A 19,029-nucleotide genomic window follows, 5' to 3' on the forward strand; every position below is an offset into this window, starting at 1 on the left:
GCCTCTTTCCACCAGGACCTGCACCCCAGACAGCCCAGATTACTTGACAATGAGTCTCCTTCCTCAGTGTAAGCACCTCTCTCAGACTCTTTGCCTGGTCAGTTTCTAACTGTCTGCCAACTATCAGCACAGGGGGCATCTCCTCCAGGAAGCCCTTCCTGCTTGCTTCGTCAGTCTGGATGCCCTCCTCTAGGTGTGCACAGCTCCTTGGTTTGCTCTGTCCCTGTGGTCACCACACTGTCCTGTCTCTCTCATGCACTGCTTCTTACTGATCACTGTCTCCCAAAGCTGTGCACGAGGCTTGGCAGAGAGAGGGTGCTTAGGGGCTGGGGAAGGGGCAGAATCTGCCTTGGGTCCCCAGGCAGTGAGGCGCCGGGGAAGCAGTCACCAAGGGGAAGGAAGTGTCCAGATGGGGATCTGTAGGGTCTGATCCAGGACCCTTAGAAGTGGAAGATGCAGGAGGCTTGCTCCCTGGCCCTGAGGGCACTCTCTGCCACACTGGAGCCTCTGCACGGGGCTGGGGGATTAAGACCACATGCTGCACAGACAAGTGCAATTCTAGGGTGCAACGTCTCCCGGCCAGTCTTCATTCTTTATCATCTCTGGATTGCAGAAACAGAAATGGCTCACCCTCAGTCTGAAGCTTTTCGTGACTTGTGCGGAAGACACAGCATCAACAGCCTTTTGTTTGGGCTTGACTTGGGTGAACATGCCAAGAAGACTGGTTCAGAAGCCTTTTGATGTCATTTCTGTCTCGTTACAACTCTGCTCCATGAGAGCCATTCACAAGCCCGTTTTTCTGAGGCTACAAAGCTGTCACCCTCTCAGCCCTGCCACAGCCCACAGGGCTACGTGGGATGCTCACTCAAGACAGCCAGAGCCAGGCCAGCACAAGGGAGGGTGGAGGGGGCTCTCCACTGCCTCTTGCCTTTCAACCTGGCTTGAATGTCACTGGAGCCCCGAGGTACAGCCCCATTGTAGGTCCCCCAGATGGTGATCTGGCACCATGCCTGCATTTTCAAACCCACTTCCCCAGTGTCCAACACAGACACTGAACAAAAAAGGCATTAAATGAGTGAACTAACAGACATGCAATTCCCAGTTGCTTGCACTTATTCAGGGAGTCCATCAAATTCAGTGTTTAGAGGGGAGAATTATCCAGAATTTAATATGTCCTTGAATAAATTTATTAGATCTTTCTCACTGCTGACACTGGTAGTGTGGCTGCTGGAAGGAAGCAAAGAGCACTGGGTCGGGGCGGGGGGCATGGTGCACGTGCACGTGGCAAAAGAAGGTCAGCAGGACCCCTACTTCCATCTCCCACCCCAAGCCAAAGCTGGCTGTGACAACCACGCTCATAGGACAGACAAAAGCGAGGGCATGGGAGCTGTCCCCAGTTCGCACTCAGTAAGCGTGACACAGGGTACATTAAAGGTGAAAACTGGAGGACCTGGGGGGAACTACGTGCAGTGTGTGAAGGGTGACAGAGAGACACACAAGGAGCTGTGGGAGCCCCAGTCGACCTCTGCCCATGGATGTAGGGGAAGCCTCGCAGAGGAGGCACCATCTGTGCTGCAGTTTGACAGAGGCAGACAACGTGAGGAGGGACCCCTGTACGCACGCAAGAGACGCTGCAATCTGTGGGAAGTGAGGTTCGAGCTGCCTGTTGTCATCAAGGTAGTGGTCCTCAAGGCAGAGAATCGGGGGGAGAGCACCCCTGTCTGGGGCGGACAGTGTATGCACAGGCAAAGGTATAAAAGACTATGGTTTGTAGGGCAGGGCTCCCCAGCGGTTACGGCACCAGCCAGCATCAGTTCCCGGGTGCTCTGATAACTCGGTCAGGGGTTCAGAAGACTTTGCCTTTTCTTTTCTCCCCTTTCTTTCTTTTCCTTTTTCTTCACTAAATTACAGGTTATCAGCATCCTGTGTGGCTGAGATTGCCAAAAACCACACTTCCTGATATGTGGAGGCATTTCTGTATCAACAAATGCCAATCACCTGCATTCGTATGCACAGTCTGTACAAGTCCAGACAGCTCCCAACCAAGACACGGCACCGGAAGGTCCCATGGGAGTGGTGGCGGTCAAGTGTGAGGACAGAACGACAACAATCACTGCCACTGCTGTGCACCCACCGATGGCCAGCACCAGGCCACACGTCTCGTGGCATCCTCCTGGCTGCCACAAGGTAGGGGCTGTTATTCCCACCTAACAGGTGAGGAAGCTGAAGCTGGGCAGGCCTAGAGGACCTTGTCCAAGGTCCCACGGCTAGTTAAGTGGCGAAGCTGGGACTCAAACCTGAGTTCGTTTGACTCCAAGACCCGGGCTCTTTTCATTTGCCCCGACTGAGGAAGGCGAGCCCTGGCCCCATCTGGTCTTTGCTAAGGTAGCAGGAATGAGATGCTGTGGTCCCGGCGTGGGTACTGCTGGCAAGGCCCTGAACTCAAGGGATCACTGACCTGGGGTAAAGTCGGGTGGCAAACACGCAGCACGATGTGGTTGGACTACTTCTGCCGTAGCTACAAATTTCTCTACTTCTTTTTCTTTTTCTACTTCTTGAAATTCAGGAAAACCCTCAAAAAAGGACTGAAAGGTAGCCAGAAATTAGGCCTAATCACAGTCTGGGAAGAAAATGAGCAAGTTCCAGCTATAGAGGGAACATGGTGGCTTCAGCCCTGTAGCCCATGTCCCCGCCCCTCCCTCTCTGCATCCAGCTCCCAAGCCCTGCCTGCAAGGGGCTCATAGCTGACAAGGACAAGACCTGCTGCTCACGGCAGAGGTCGCCCTGGGGATCGGAGGTGGGGCAGAGGAAGACTGCTCCTTCCTTTCTCCCTTCGGCAAGTGCTCCTCCAGGTTGCTCCTGCACCCCTGCCCTCTACAGAGCTGTGCCTGTGTGGACGGCTCACCTTGGCCAGCCTGCAGCCCCTGAACCCTTTGTTTCCTCCCTATAACCTCCTGGAGGGTCAGTGGCTTTGTCGAGCCTGCTGGAGACCGGGCTGGGTCAAGGGCCCCTGTCTCCCAGCCGAACTGTCTTTCCCCACAGCCTCGAGCACTCTCTGCCACAGCCTCTGGCACTGCTCTCCACCCAGCCTCAGGAAGAACAGGCTACACCAGAGGCAGCTGCTGACCACATCTTTATAAAAGGTCACTGCCCCCGAGGCGTTCCTTCCATCATGGCTACCACGTGGGCTCACCAAGCCTAATCGAACCAGCGATCACTCTCACTGCATCCTCCCTTGGGGGAGAGGGGGAGTGGAGATGAGCCCGCTGTGGGGGAGGGGACCTGTGCAGGCAGCAGCCTCTGAGCAAGAAAAGAAAGGCATGGTCGTCCAGGCGGCCACTTAACAGAAGGTTCAAAAGATCCTAGGGGCAAGCTGAATCAAGTCTCGCCTGAATCCCTGTTGCTGGTCCTGGGGGCTTGCAGGAGGGTGGTGGGGGGAGATGGGGAATGAAGCAGAGACAGCCCTTTACCTGGCCAGAACCCCGCGGATGACACCGCCCCTGGACACATGGGACCACGGGTAGTGGGGATAATAGGCACAGAACCATCCCTCATCCAGCCCCAGAGAGCTGGTTTCTGAGCCCAGGCCTCCTGTACCTGCCTTGCCCCATTTGGGGGGTCTCACTCCATTTGGCGGTGTGCTGCCTGGGGCAAGCTCTGCAGCTGGCCACTGGCCCAAACACTCTCAAGGGGCTGAGCAACAGAGTCCAAGGTGTTCTTTCGTGTTTTGCAACCATGTGTTTTCAAGCTGTGTTGCTGCAGGAAACTTCCCTGTACCAAGCTCTGGGAACACGGGGAGGGAGGATGGGACTGTCCCAACATGAGAGGCACAGAGATGTCATGAGGTCAGCCGTCAACAGGCCTGCTGGTTTTGATGCTGTCAGCAAACAGGCTTGTGTTTGCCCCAAGAGGGTCTCCCATGAGTAGAGATCATGTTTTCCAGTCCTCTCCATGTAGTCCTGGACAACCTCATCCACCTTCCCTCTGAGCTGTGTATATGGATTATTTCCTTCTTTCTCTCTCCAGCCCAGATCTCTCTCCTGAGTGGTTCACTGAACCCAGGCTCCTGAGTGGGGCCGTGGCTTCCCTCTGGCCACTTCACTTGCCTCTGCCTGGGCTCCATGCATGGCATAGGGGCAGAAAGCTCAAATGACAGGAGGCAGGCATGAACTGGAGTCTTCCTTCTATCTGGGAGAGCTGAGGCTTCAGCCCTGCTTCTCCTCTCCAGCACTAGCTATGTGGGGAGACCAGTCACCGTGGGGGTACAGATGGAGTCGGGAGAGCCACAAGATGCTGAAACCACTGGCCTGCTCCCCGACCCTGCAGGGCAGAGCGTCTGCCTTGCAGACGCCCGGGACTTGTGCGGGTGGAACTCAGACTCCGGCCCTCCTCCCACTGAGTAGCCAGTGTCTGGGCTGCTCCTGTCCTGGAGCCTCACACAGTGAGTGTGCCTCTGGGGAGAAGGGCCAGGATCACATTCTGTGTTTTCACCAGCTTTCGCTCCTCACAGGCAGCAGAGCTCCCCACGTGGGGATCTTGTACCTGAACCAAGAAAAGCAAAACTGCTAATCTGACAAGATCAATCTCCAAATACCACAGGAATGCAGCCTGCCGGTCTGCTCTCACCAGGCGCTGGGCCTCTAAGCACATCTAGGCTTCCTGCTCTTGGGCAGAGCCTGGAGCTGGGGCTGCAAGGGGAGAAGCTACTCCCACCAGTGTGTCTGACTTGCTCCTGAAGCCCCCTCTTCCCGGGGATAGCCCAGGCATCCCCTACCCCAGGTGTCCCCTCTGGTCAAATTCTCATCGCCCCTCCCTGCTTAGGGGTCTCCTCTGTGCCTCCATTCAGGACCTGCGGTCCTCACCCCTCCCAGAGCTCATACACCTGGATGTGTGTGTCCAGGTGCTGCTTCCCTTAATCCTGAGGTCAGAGGGTACAGAGGAAGAAAGGGAGGTCTGGAGAGATTACGCCAACCAGTCCTACTCACTTTCAAAGCCTGCGCTCTTATCACTATAGCCCATGCTTCTCAAACTACCTGGGAAGAAGGACTAGCTTTTTGTTTGTTTTTAAAATTTTTACTGGAGTATAGTTGTGGGTATTTGTATGCGTGTAACTGATTCACTTTGTTGTGCTGCCTTTCAAATTTCAATTCTGTCACAGAGAGTGATCCTTTTATAAAATATAATAAAAAATGAGTCACTATAAGAATGAAAACACATATAAAATACAAGAAGCTCCATTTTTAAATTGTTAGATGACAAATGACAAAAACTTAGTCTAATTGCTACAGACCCTTCTAACACTGTATTTTCAATTTCTCAAAAGTCTTGTTGTAGACCAGTTCACACACTTCTGATTCCACACTTCTTAGGCTCCCTACTGACAGATGCCTGCTGGGGCATTCTGCCAAGGACTCTTGGTAGGAGAGTTTGAGAGAGGATGAGACCTAGCTTCTCAGGTCCTGAACTGGGGCAAGAGAAAAGACACACTCTGATAACATCAGGAGTAGTGAACAGACGGAGGCCTAGCACTTTGTCTACAATGTATGAATTTATAACCAGAAAAAAATCTTACCGGGTGGGTCTGCAGCATTTACCTGTGTAAGAAGTATATAGGTCCTTAGTCATCTAAAGAAAGAGATTTCTCCAAAGAAAACAATTCTGGCCATGTACTACAGATCCACCTATAAAGATTGGAAGATAGAGCAAAGAGGAAGGAGATGAGGGTGTAGCTACAGGGCATGAGTTCCTGGAAAGGTCGTGAAGCAGGGGTAGGTTGAGACCAGAAGTAGAGCTACTTTATTTTTTAATTAAAAATATTTTTTTCCCATTTTTAGCCATGTGGCTTATGGGATCTTCATTCCCCACCCAGGGATTGAACCCCTGACCTCAGCAGTGGAAGCATGGAGTCCTCACCCCTGGACCCCCAGGCAATTCCCAGAAGTGGAGAAACTTTAAAAGCAGATCATGGACTGGTTCCCAGAGGAGATCAGAACAACTGTCACTTAGGAACATATGAAAAAAAAATTGATGGCAGAGAAACCAACAGGACACAGATGGCAGTTCCTCCAGCTACAAGCTGGAGTCCAGGTCAAGGGCAGGCATGTAGTCTGTCCGGCTCAGGCAGGACTGTCAGCCCTTGAATACTCTACAGAGAAGCTTTAGTTATTGAGCACTCTGCTCTTTCCAGAAAGGCCCAGCATCCAAGGATTTTACCGCAGAAGTACCTATTGAAGATACTTACATTCTCCAATCAAAAGGCATCTGTAATCCCCTATAGGTTCATGGTTCAGAGCCATAACTCAGGATACAAGGTTGGATTGATGGGTTTGGGTCCTGGCTCTATGTTGTTGTGACCTTGGGGAGGTTATAGTTTTTTCATCTGTAAAGTAGGCATAGCAACATTTACTCCATAGGGCTACTGTAAAGATTAAATAGGTAATGAACACACAATATTTAGCACAGTGGCTGGATAAAGCTGTGGGTGCTATAAAACTGTGATATTTTATACACACAGGCTGTCTGTGGCTGCCAGTGGAGTATAAGCCATTAAGAGGAGAGATTTTAAGTGTCTTACATAATGCTGAAGCTTCTGGCACCTAGGAGAGTATCTGGTGCTTAGGAGCTGCTCAATAAAGACTTGTTGAATAAGTGATGTAGTAGTTATTATCATTAGGTTTACTATAGGATGGGCTTCCCTGGTGGCTCAGCAGTAAAGACTCTGTCTGCCAATGCAGGAGACAAGGGTTCAATCCCTAGGTTGGGAAGATCCCCTGGAGAAGAAAATGGCAACCCACTCCAATATTCTTGCCTGGGAAATCTCATGGACAGAGAAGTCTGGCAGGCTACAGTCCATGGGGTCACAAAAGAGTCAGACACTACTTAGCAATTAAATAACAACTACTTAGGATAGTAAAGTCAACGTGGCAGCTTCTTGAGGGATGAGAAAAACCTGAGTAGGATTAAATAGTGATATGAAGGAGTCAATAAAGAGAATGAAGATCCAGGTTTTTAAAGAAAGGTTGGGGAATCAGCACTCAGGGGAAGGGCCTGACTTCGATATAGAGAGTAAACCTGTCAAGACTCGATGACTAACCGGATATCTGATTTAGAATAGAAGGAGAAAGAATCACGCCCAGATTTCTGACTCAGGTGACAGAGTGAATAGTGGTATCATTCACCGAAATAGGCAACACGGGCTGATTAGAATTACTGAAAATTCGGTGAGCTGGATACACTGACTTTGAGATGCTCAAGAGTCATCCAAGTGGAGCTGTTCAATAGGAAGTTGGATATTTGGGTCTAGAGATCAGAAGAGATCTGGGGTCCTAACAGATTTGAGAGTCACAAGTACATATGTGTAGCTGAAGCTAACACATAGTGAGAAGAGAAGAAAAAGGACCATGGTTGAACTCTGGCAGACATCAACATTCTTTTTTTTTTTACATCAACATTTAAGGGTGGGTACAGGAAAAAGAAGACTGCGTGTAAAAGAGACTGAGAAGGAATAATAGAGAAATAGGAGAATGAGAAGGAAGTTTGGACAAGCATTAATGAAGAGAGGGTTGCAAAATGTTCAAAATGGAGAAAGAGATCAATACTGCCAAATGTTTTAGAGAGGTCAAAAAAAGAGGTCCGCCAGTTGGATGTGTCCAGTCCTTCTGGGCGATCTGGATAAGAACATTTCAGGGAGGGGTGGTGGGAATAGAAGTGAGAGTACAGAAATTAAGAATAAGGGGGCATGAGGAAGCAGAGAGAGCAAGAGTAACAAGTCTCTTGCACACTCCTGGGCAAGGGAGTGGGGGAACATTCAGCTTGCTCTCAAGCTAGAAGGACAATGAATCTGTGGAAGCGGATGGTGCTCTATTCTCCTCTGTAATTTATGGTACGGGACAAAGCTTTACAGGGATGCCTTTCCCATCTTTCCATCTTTCCAAGTGATAAAAGTCCCAGAATCCATGAAGGACAGAGAGGGAGGAGCTTTGGAATGTGGGGATACAAGATACCCAGCTACCCTGACCAGAAGACTATAAATTTTCAAATCCCCCAGGGCAGTGCAATGGGCCCCCTGCACCTTCTCATGCAAGGGTCCCCAAACAGACAGCTGGGACTCCTCCAGACTTTCTACCTCAGAGATCTCAGCAAGGTTTCACAGGCCATCATTTGCACTCTGGGCAACTTGGTCAGCTTGGACTACAGCAATGATTCCTTAGTAGTGTGAGAATCACACACACAGTTACAGACACACACCATGCCACGCACCCTGGCCTTCCCAAGGCAACAAACAAGAGAAGTGAGGTTTTCCTCTGTAGAGCTGGGCAGGAGGGCAGTTTCTACACCAATGCCTCTAGAGCCCCCATGGGGCATCTGGTAGACCTCTGTGATCTGGCTCCCAGCCACCCCGTCCATAAGACAGCAGCAGCAAGAGGCAGTAGAAGGTGGCCGCTGAGCACATAAGCTCTGAGGTCAGAGTACTCAGGTACAATTTTAGTTTATGTGCTGCCGAAGCGAGCACAGAGTACTCAGGTTCAAAACATCCTATCCATGTGACCTCAGGCCAATTGCTTGACTTCTTTATGCCTCCATTTCCTCAGAGCTAAAAGTGTATCAATAACTGTTCTATTTCAGAGGATTGTTGGGAAGATTGGGCTTGTGCATGCATGCTTTGCAACCCTATGGACTGTAGCCCACCAGGCTCCTCTGTCCATGGGATCTTCCAGGCAAAAATACTGGAGTGGGTTGCCATTTCGTACTCTAGGGGATCTTCCCAACCCAGGGATCGAATCCACGTCTATTGCATCTCCTGCGCTGGCAGGCAGATTCTTAAACAGAACAAACAGGAAAAGGTCTTAGCAGAGGATCTGGGAAGTCAATGTTGATACACCAGTAGGTGTTGGCTGTCAGTGTTGCTGCTGTGCTTGGGTACAGCCTGGGTCTGGGCTCTAGTTTCTGCTGAAACTGTTTGCCGCAGGCCTCGCCTATGGCTGCATGCTTGCACCTGATGCTGAATGGCTCTGCAGGTGACCATCAGAAAGACATGATACTCAATCTTTCACCAAAGCAAAAAATTTTAAAAAGCCACTTGAATGTTTGTAGCAAAGCATTGCTAGGAAAATGGGGAGTGTCCGTTAAGATTTTATGAATAGGGGACTTCCTTGGTGGTCCAGTGGCTAAGACTCGTGCCCAATGCAAGGGGCCTGGGTTCGATCCTGGTCAGGGAACTAGAGACCACATGCCACAGCTAAGAGTTCGCATGCCACAGCCAAAGATTCCGTATGCTGCAACAAAGATACCTGGCCCAGCCAAATAAATAAAGAAGTAAAAATATTTTTAAAAAGGTTTGATGAGTTATACATATTTTTTAAACCTACATTTTAAATGTATACCATGACCTATTCTGGGATCTTTATTTCTTACTGAAAGAAACTAACCTGATTTAACGAAAGTCATTGAAAAAACAGAATTCAATTAATGTCTAATATTAAATTTTGTTGGAAGGATCAAACATTCATAGCCCCAAGATACATCATCTCATTTCATTCTCTTGACTAATGAGTTATGTGATGCTCTGACTTTTCCAAGATCATGCACAGCCTATTAAGTGAGAAAGCTGTGAGAACTCTGGGTCTCCACATCTCATCTCTTTCTAATCTATCACACATTGGTGTGTGTGTTAGTTGCTCAGTTGTGTCAGACTCTTTGTGACCTCGTGGACTGCAGGCCACCAGGTTTCTCTGTCCATGGAATTCTTTAGGCAAGAATCCTGGAGTGGGTAGCCATTCCCTTCTTCAGGGGATCTTCCTGACCCAGGGGTCGAACTTGGATCTCCTGCATTGCATGCAAATTTGTTACCATCTGAGCCACCAAGGAATCAGCAATGGTAAATTTACTACTTAAAAGCCAATGAGCCGTTTTGAATAAAATAACTTGAATAAAGCAAGTGTGTTTTCTGGGTATGTTTTGAGTGGGAACAACAGAAGACCTGGACTACTTTTAAGATTATTATATTAATAAGATTAGGACTATAAGGTGCTCTCCAATAGGAACTCCTCTTATAAGTGTTCTTGGATGCCTAGTATGGTGCTAGGCACATGGGCTTTCAGTAAGTATATAACAACTGATATCAGAAGACATGTCAAAATAGTTATTTTTCTTCGGTAACTCTCTCCACTGAAACAGTATTTTATCAACATTTCTCACACCCTCAGACTCTTAGTCTCCCAAGGGCAGAGATCCATATCCATTTATGTAACAAGCATTAAGCACCTACTAAGTGCTAAAGGGTCTGCTAAGTACTAGCAGCTATGAACAAGACCATATTTCTATGCTAAGGGGTGCACAGCCTATGATGGAAGAAGAAATATCAATACCCAATTATAAGTACAATAACAGAGCAATGTGTATGTCACGCAGTGGGATGGGTTGAGGAAAGTACCAGTGTGTACATGGGTAGAGGCCAGAGAAGACCTTCCCTTCCATGAGACTAATAGATGAAAAGCCCTAATCCACTGTACAGAGTTGAGCAGATGCTCAATAAATTTGAGTTCCTTTGGATCTCATGCCCCCTCCTCCCCATCTCTCTCACTAGAAGACAATGTATCCAGGCAGGCAAGTTTTGAGGGGGAAAGGAGGCAGGTGCGAGAGGGAGCAGGCTGGCTTCCCAGAGAAGCAGGATTCTGCATCAGAGCATCAGCATCCCCTCCTTTACCACTGCCTGCTCCCCAGTCTTTGCTCAGGTGTGAGAGGCAGTGACTGGGTGGGCTCAAGAAGGCATGAGACTTAGGAACAGAGTGAGAATATGCTTCATACAGCACTTGGTAACAAAACAGAGAGAGAGAGAGAGAAAGAGAGATTTAAGTTGGTTTTTATTCAGTTCAGTTCACTTCAGTTGCTCAGTTGTGTCTGACTCTTTGCGACCCCATGAATCGCAGCACGCCAGGCCTCCCTGTCCGTCACCAACTCCCGGAGTCTACTCAAACCTATGTCCATCGAGTCAGTGATGCTATCCAACCATCTCATCCTCTGTCATCCCCTTCTCCTCCTGCCCCCAATCCTTCCCAGCATCAGGGTTTTTTCCAATATCAACCCTTTGCATTAGGTGGGGTTAAAACTAACATGTCAAAAGAGCTGTATCAAAACCTCTTGTGTCAAAATATTGTTCCCACAAATTTCAAATTCCTAAATTTACTTAGAACTTTTTGGTCAAAATATCAAAAAACACTAGTTATCCATAAGGAAAAAAATTAAACAAACCCAGATCCTGACACCAAGAATCATGCCTAACACCAAAACAAAACCATAAAAATCTCAAATGGATTATTAATTCAAATATAAATAATAAAGCTCTACAAGTATTGGATGAAAATAGACCAAGACAACTCTATAAAGTACTACGTGTAGATATAAATTCAAGAACTGCTACAGAGGACAATTTGCCAATAACTTGGAAAATTATAAATTCATTGTTTGTATTGACAAAAGCACTGTGGAAATAAATCAGGCAGGGTGGAAACGCCTTGCAATGCACAAGGCACTGGGTTAAGTCTTTAGACAGGTACTGCATTAGTAATGGGGATAATTTAGCCCTAGACAAAGGGTTACTCAACACCTGTACCAACAACGCTGAAAGCAAGTCTCAAAGGGATACAACTGATTCCAAGTAATTTAACTACACACCCAAGCAAAACTAGAACTATTTAAGAGAACACAAAAAAAATCCTGCACATAAAGACATAAATTTCACATTGTTTTGAATCTAATAAAAAAAATTACCAGTCAAGCATATGAAGAATTAGAAAAACATAGGTCATTATCAGGAGAAAAATCAATCAAGAGAAACCACCCCAAAAATGATAGAGATGATGAAATTACCAGTAGAAGAGCACATGAACATAATAAAGAATGAAGTGCAAGATATAGAAAGACCTTAATGGAACCACAGGGATTAAAAACACAGCATCTGAAGTGAAAACACACGAGATGGGATTAACAGCTGATTTAGACACCACAAGAGAAATATCAGTGGACGTGAAAACACAGAAATACCAACTATCCAAAATGAAGCACAAAGAGAAATAAGAAAAAATTGAGGGAAAAAAACCCCACCAACACAGGAGCATCAAACAAACCAGTTGGACCAATGGCTTAACATACATGTAATTGGAATCCTGGGAAGGGTGATGGACAGAAAAATATTTGAAAAAATAAAGACAAAAAGCATCCAGATTTGATTAGAAGTAAATACAAACCCACAGATACACTGAGCTAGATAAATGCAAGTCAAGAATAATATAAAGAAAACTACAACAAAGTGCATCGTATCAAACTGCTGAAAACCAGTGATAAGGAATAAAATCTCAAAAAAAGTAGCCAGAGGAAAAGAGAAACGTTACATACAAAGCAAAAAAAAGGTGACAATGACAGAAGACATAGAAACTATACAAGTCAAAAGAAAATGGAGTTATATCTTTAAAGTACTGTGTATGTGTTTGTGAAATTGTCAACCTAGAATTGTATACACAGTCAAAAACAACTTATTGAAGCTGAAGGTACAATAAAGACTTGATCAGAGAAACCAAAGCTGATAGATTTCATTGCCATTAGATTTTCCTCATAAGTAATGTTAAAAGACACTCTTCAAGCAAAAGCAAAAGAACAAATAGAAATATGCATCTACACAAAGGAAAAAGTCAGTTCAATTCAGTTGTTCAGTTGTGTCCGACTCTTTGCGACCCCATGGATGGCAGCAGCATGCCAGGCTTCCCTGTCCATTACCAACTCCTGGAGCTTGCTCAAACTCATGTCCATGGAGTCGGTGATGCCATCCAACCATCTCATCCTCTGTCATCTCCCTCTCCTCCTGCCTTCAACCTTATCCATCAGGGTCTTTTCCAATGAGTCAGTTTGATGCATCAGATGGCCAGAGTATTGGAGCTTCAGCTTCAACATCAGTCCTTCCAATGACTATTCAGGATTGATTTCCTTTAGAATTGACTGGTTTGATCTCCTTGCTATCCAAGGGACTCTCAAGAGTCTTCTCCAACACCACAGTTCAAAAGCATCAATTCTTTGGCACTCAGCTTTCTTTATGGTAGAATTCTCACATCCATACATGACTACTGGAAAAACCATAGCTTTGACTAGACGGACCTCTGTTGGCAAAGTGATGTCTCTGCCTTTTAATATGCTCTCTAGGTTTGTCATAGCTTTTCTTCCAAGGAGCAAGCATCTTTTAATTTCATGGCTGCAGTCACCCTCTGCAGTAATTTTGGAGCCCAGGAAAATAAAGTCTCTCACTGGTTCCATTGTTTCCCCATCTATTTGCCATGAAGTGATGGGACCAGGTGTCATGATCTTCATTTTTTGAATGTTGTGTTTTAAGCCAGCATTTTCACTCTCCTCTTTCACTTTCACCAAGAGGCTCTTTAGTTCTTCTTCACTTTCTGCCATAAGGGTGGTGTCATCTGTATATCTGAGGTTATTGATATTTCTCCTGGCAATCTTGATTCTAGCTTGTGTTTCATCCAGTCCAGCATTTCACATGATGTACTCTCCATATAAGTTAAATAAGCAGGGTGACAATATACAGCCTGAATGTACTCCTCTCCCAATTTGGAATCAGTCCATTGTTCCATGTGGGTTCTAACTGTTGATTCTTGACCTGCATACAGATTTCTCAGGAGGCAGGAAAGGTGGTCTGGTATTCCCATCTCCTTCAGAATTTTCCACAGTTTATTGTTATCCACACAGTGCAAAGGCTTTGGCATAGTCAAAAGAGCAGAAGTAGATGTTTTTCTGGGACTCTCTGGCTTTTTCAATGACCCAGTAGATCTTGGCAACTTGATCTCTAGTTCCTCTGCCTTTTCTAAATCCAGCTTGAACATCTGGAAGTTCTCGGTTCACGTACTACTGAAGCCTCACTTGGAGAACTTTGAGCACTACTTTATTAGTGTGTGAGATGAGTGCAATTGTGGAGTAGTTTGAACATTGTTTGGCATTGCCTTTCTTTGGGACTGGAATGAAAACTGACCTTTTCCAGTCCTGTGGCCAATGCTGAGTTTTCCAAATTTGCTGGCATATTGAGTGCAGCACTTTCACAGCATCATCTTTTAGGATTTGAAATAGCTCAACTGGAATTCCATCACCTCCACTAACTTTGTAGTGATGCTTCCTAAGGCCCATTTGACTTCGCATTCCAGGAGGTCTGGCTCTAGGTGAGTGATCACACCACTGTGATTCTGGGTCATGAAAATCTTTTTTGTACAATTCTTCTGTGTATTCTTGCCACCTCTTCTTAATATCCTCTGCTTCTGTTAGGTCATACCATTTCTTTCCGTTTTGGTGCCCATCTTTGCATGAAATGTTCCCTTGGTATCTCTAATTTTCTTGAAGATATCTCTAGTCTTTCTCATTTTATTTTTTCCTCTACTTCTTTACACTGATCACTTAGGAAGGTTTTCTTATCTGTCCTTGCTATTCTTTGGAATTCTGCATTCAAATGGGTATATCTTTCCTTTTTTCTTTGCCTTTTACTTTTCTTCTTTTCTCAGCTATTTGTAAGGCCTCCTCAGACAACCACTTTGCCTTTTGAATTTCTTTTTCTTGGGCATGGTTTTGATCACAGCCTCCTGTACAATATTACAAACCTCCATCCATAGTTCTTCAGGCACTCACTCTGTCTATCAGATCTAATCCCTTAAATCTACTTGTCACTTCCACTGTATAATCATAAGGGATTTGATTTAGGTCATATCTGAATGGTCTAGTGGTTTCCCCTACTTTCTTCAACTCAAGTCTGAATTTGCAATAAGGAATTCATGATCTGAGCCACAGTCAGCTCCTGGTCTTGTTTTTTGCTGACTGTATAGAACTTCTCCATCTTCGGCGGCAAAGAACATAATCAGTTGGATTTCAGTATTGACCATCTGGTGATGTCCATGTGTAGAGTCTTCTCTTATGTTGCTGGAAGAGGGTGTTTGCTATGACCATTGTGTTCTCTTGGCAAAGCTCTATTAGCCTTTGCCCTGCTTCATTCTGTACTCCAAGGCCAAACTTGCCTGTTACTCCATGTATCTCTTGACATCCTACTTTTGCATTCCAATTCCCTATGATGAAAAGGACATTTTTCTTGGGTATTAGTTTTAGGAGGTCTTGTAGGTCTTCATAGAACCGTTCAACTTCAGGTTTTTCAGCATTAGTGGTTGGGGCATAGACTTGGTTTACTGTGATATTGAATGGTTTGCCTTGGAAACAAACAGAGATCATTCTGTCATTTTTGAGATGGCACCCAAGTACTGCATTTTGGACTCTTTTGTTGACTATGAGGGCTACTCCATTTCTTCTAAGGGATTCTTGCCCACAGTAGTAGATACAATGGTTATCTGAATTAAATTCACCCATTCCAGTCCATTTTAGTTCACTGATTCCTAAAATGTTGATGTTCATTCTTGCCATCTCCTGCTTGACTATGTTCAATTTACCTTGACTCATGGACCTAACATTTTAGGTTCCTATGCAATATTGTTCTCTACAGAATCAGACTTTACTTCCATCACCAGTCACATCCACAACTGGGCGCTGTTTTCACTTTGGCTCAGCCTCTTCATTCCTTCTGGAGCTATTTCTCCACTCTTCTCGAGTAGCACTGGGCACCTACCAACCTGGGGAGTTCATCTTTCAGGGTCATATCATTTTTGCCTTTTCATACTGTTTATGGAGTTCTCCAGGTAAGAACACTGAAGTGGTTTGCCATTCCCTTCTCCAGTGGACTACATTTTGTCAGAACTTTCCACCATGACCCGTCCATCTTGAGTGACCCTACATGGCATGGCTCATAGTTTCACTGCATAGGACAAGGCTGTGATCCATGGGATCAGTTTGGTTAGTTTTCTGTGATTGTGGTTTTTGTTCTGTTTGCCCTCTGAAATGTTGAGAGTAAGAGGCTTGTGGAAGCTTCCTGGTGCGAGGGACTGGCTGGGGGGGAATCTGGTCTTGCTCTGATGTGCCAAGTCACTTCAGGCGTGTCCGACTCTTTGTGACCCTATGAACTGTAGCCCGCCAGACTCCTCTGTCCATGGGATTCTCCAGGCAAGAATACTGGGGTGGGTTGCCGTGCCCTCTTCCAGGGGATCTTCCTGACCCAGGGATTGAACCCTTGTCTCTTGTATCTCTTGCATTGACAGGTGGGTTCTTTACCACTAGCACCACCTGGGAAGCCCAGCTCTGATAGGCAGGGCCATACTCAGTAAATCTTTAATCCAATTTTCTGTTGATGGGTGGGACTGTGGTCCCTCCCTGTAGTTCCTTCCCTGAGGCCAAACTATGGTAGGGGTAATGGCTACCTCCTTCAAAAGGACTTATGCCAGCATACCCCGAGGCTCTCAGAACTGTTGTATTCAGTGCCCCTAACCCCATGGCAGGTCACTGTCAATCCATGCCCTTCCCAGAGACTCCTGGATGCTCACAGGCAAGTCTGACTCAACATCATTAGTCATTAGTAAAATACAAATTAAAATCATAGTGAGATACCGCTCTGAACCTACTAGTGTAAGTAAGTAAGTGTTAGTCGCTCAGTCGTGCCCGACTCTTTGTGACCCCATGGATTGCAGCCCACCAGGCTCCTCTGTCCATGAGATTTTCCAGGCAAGGATACTGGAGTGGGTTGCCATTTCCTTCTCCAGGGGATCTTCCCAACCCAGGGATCGAACCCAGGTCTCCTGCACTGCAGGAAGATTCTTTACCAACTGAGCTACAAGGGAAGCTCCCCCCAAAATAATAATAATAATAATAATGATCCTTCCACAGGATCATTCCACAGATCCTTCCTCTCAACCTACTAGGACAGCTAAAATAAAAAAGATTGATATCAGGGATGTAAAGCAATTAAAATCCTCATGCTTTGCTGGCAGGAAAGCAAAAGGATATAATCACTTTGGAAAACAGTTTGACAAATTCTCACAAAGTGAAGCATACATCCTCTACACAAATGTTTATACTGGCTTTATTTATAATAGCTAAAAACTGGAATTAACCCTTTTGACTGCTGAATAGATAAACAACATAAAATGTTATGCCTGTATAATGAAATACTATTCAGCAATAAAAAGAAACAAACAACTACTACACATATGCTTGAATCTCAAATGCATTATACCAAACAAAAGAGGCAGACTCAAAAGGCTACTATATATAAAAAAAAAAAAAGGCTACTATGTGATCCATTTATATGACATTCTGCAAATACTACAGGGACAGTGGTTGTTGAGGCCTGGGAGTCAAGGTGGGGGTTAACTGCAAAGAAGCATGAAAGAATATTTGGAGGTGATGATGGAAATATTCTATTGATTGCTATGGTAGTTGCACAAAGGTGTTATCAAAACTCATACAACTATACTAATAAGCAATTTTTACTGTATATAAATTAAACTTCAGTGAATTTTTAATAAAATTGTGATACCTCCAAACAATTATATATTATGCAACCATTTAGAATATAAGATGAATCCATATATGCTGATAACAGGATAATCTCTAAGATATATTGTTAGGCATAAAAAGCAAGACACAGGACAATAAATACAGTCTGTTCCTTTTTATGGTATATTGGTTGTCTCCGGGGTGTGGAGTGGAAGTATATACTCTTTTGTACTGTTGAGTTCTTTTCCCCATGTGCTTGTATTACTTTCAATTATAAAATCCACATACAGGTCAAGGAAAACTCATAGGTGTCTGGCCCAGGGGCCTGAGCCATGCAGGTCTGAGAAAACCCATCTAAGAATATGGAACATACTGCCAGACCCTGAAAAAGTGCTCAGTAAATAGCTGGGGGAAGCAAAATACTGGAATCAAGTCAGAAGGCAGAGCCTGGATGAAGATCTCTATCTGAACACCAGATATTCAGCCAGCAGAGCCCCCATTTTATACAAGGAGCTAAGCTTGAATGGCTTACGTTAGGAAAGAAAGGGTCTGTAAAATCCAAATATCCTGGATCTGCTGTTGGGCAAGCTGTCTGTCAGCATTCCTGGGCAAGGACGTTGTGTGCCCTAACCTCAGCCTCTAAGGGATGGGGTGCATAGCCTTCCCCTAGTGAGCAGAGCCCACTCCCAGAGGCCACCCCAAGGGCTCCTCCGGTGCTCTGAGTGCTACACCTTGACTCCCAGAGGTCCTGAGCAGCCCCTCCCACGGCCCCTCGAGTCAGATACTCCTAAAGCTCTCTGAAGGAGTGAAACAACCCCAAGGGTCTCACTGCACTCAGACCGCAGACAAGATGATCACAGCACATTAGGCTCTTTTCCACACCGAGGCTTCAGGAAAGAAAACCCAAAAGGAAAAGGCAGATAAGCAAGCAAGGCCTCTTAGGGGAATTTGGTGAAAGGATCTCCCAGGGTTTGGCAGGGCTTCTTTCAGCAGCCTGCAATCAAGGAAATCAGAACTCCAGGACGCCAAACGGACAGAGAGGGAAGGTGCCAAAACAGCCAGCCTCAGAAACTCCTCTGCTTTATTTCCTGCTTTATTTGTACATGCCTCCCCAAAGCCAGGTCCTAGCTTCTAAAAAGGACTATGAGCTTCTGTGCTGCGGAGCACTGTCTGGCTGCCTCTGGATACCTGGTTTCCTAGGGGGAGCACATAGGTCCTACCTCCTCTTTCTCCTCTGCAGAAACAAGCTGTGCTGGCAGGTACAAGCTTGGAGAGGAGGATGGGGTAAGGTGTAGCCAGGGCCGAGAGTAGGACTGGGGTAGAAGCCAACCAAAACCAAAGTCCTTTCAGGCACCCACAGACTCAAGGATGCAGGAGAGAAGGCATCACAGACTCTCGCTTTCTCAGGAGCACACCACTTGCTACCAGGGGCAGGTGGGTCTGAGTCCTGGGCCATGGACCAGACTAGCCAGGTGATGGGAAGAAACCACAGCACTTACCGGGGAAAGATGGCAGTCATCAAGGCCGAAGCATAGCCAGGCTTGCAGGTTCCCTCTGAAAAGTTTGCGTACTTGGTGGCTAACTCTGCAGGCCTGTGGGGAGAGAGGGAGAGTCAGC

At 46.1% G+C, this 19,029-nt stretch overlaps 1 protein-coding gene across 2 annotated transcripts in view; it reads right to left on the minus strand.

Moving 5' to 3' along the window:
- Positions 1-19,029, minus strand: part of ST3GAL3 (ST3 beta-galactoside alpha-2,3-sialyltransferase 3) — a 214,091-nt gene that overhangs the window by 54,734 nt on the left and 140,328 nt on the right. For both annotated transcript variants that reach the window (XM_065914629.1, XM_065914625.1), the window contains one exon: positions 18,912-19,004. In XM_065914629.1, the coding sequence (XP_065770701.1) occupies positions 18,912-19,004 (93 nt within the window). The remainder of the gene's footprint in view (positions 1-18,911; positions 19,005-19,029) is intronic.

Source organism: Muntiacus reevesi, chromosome 1, assembly GCF_963930625.1.
Source record: "Muntiacus reevesi chromosome 1, mMunRee1.1, whole genome shotgun sequence".
Lineage (NCBI taxonomy): Eukaryota > Metazoa > Chordata > Mammalia > Artiodactyla > Cervidae > Muntiacus > Muntiacus reevesi.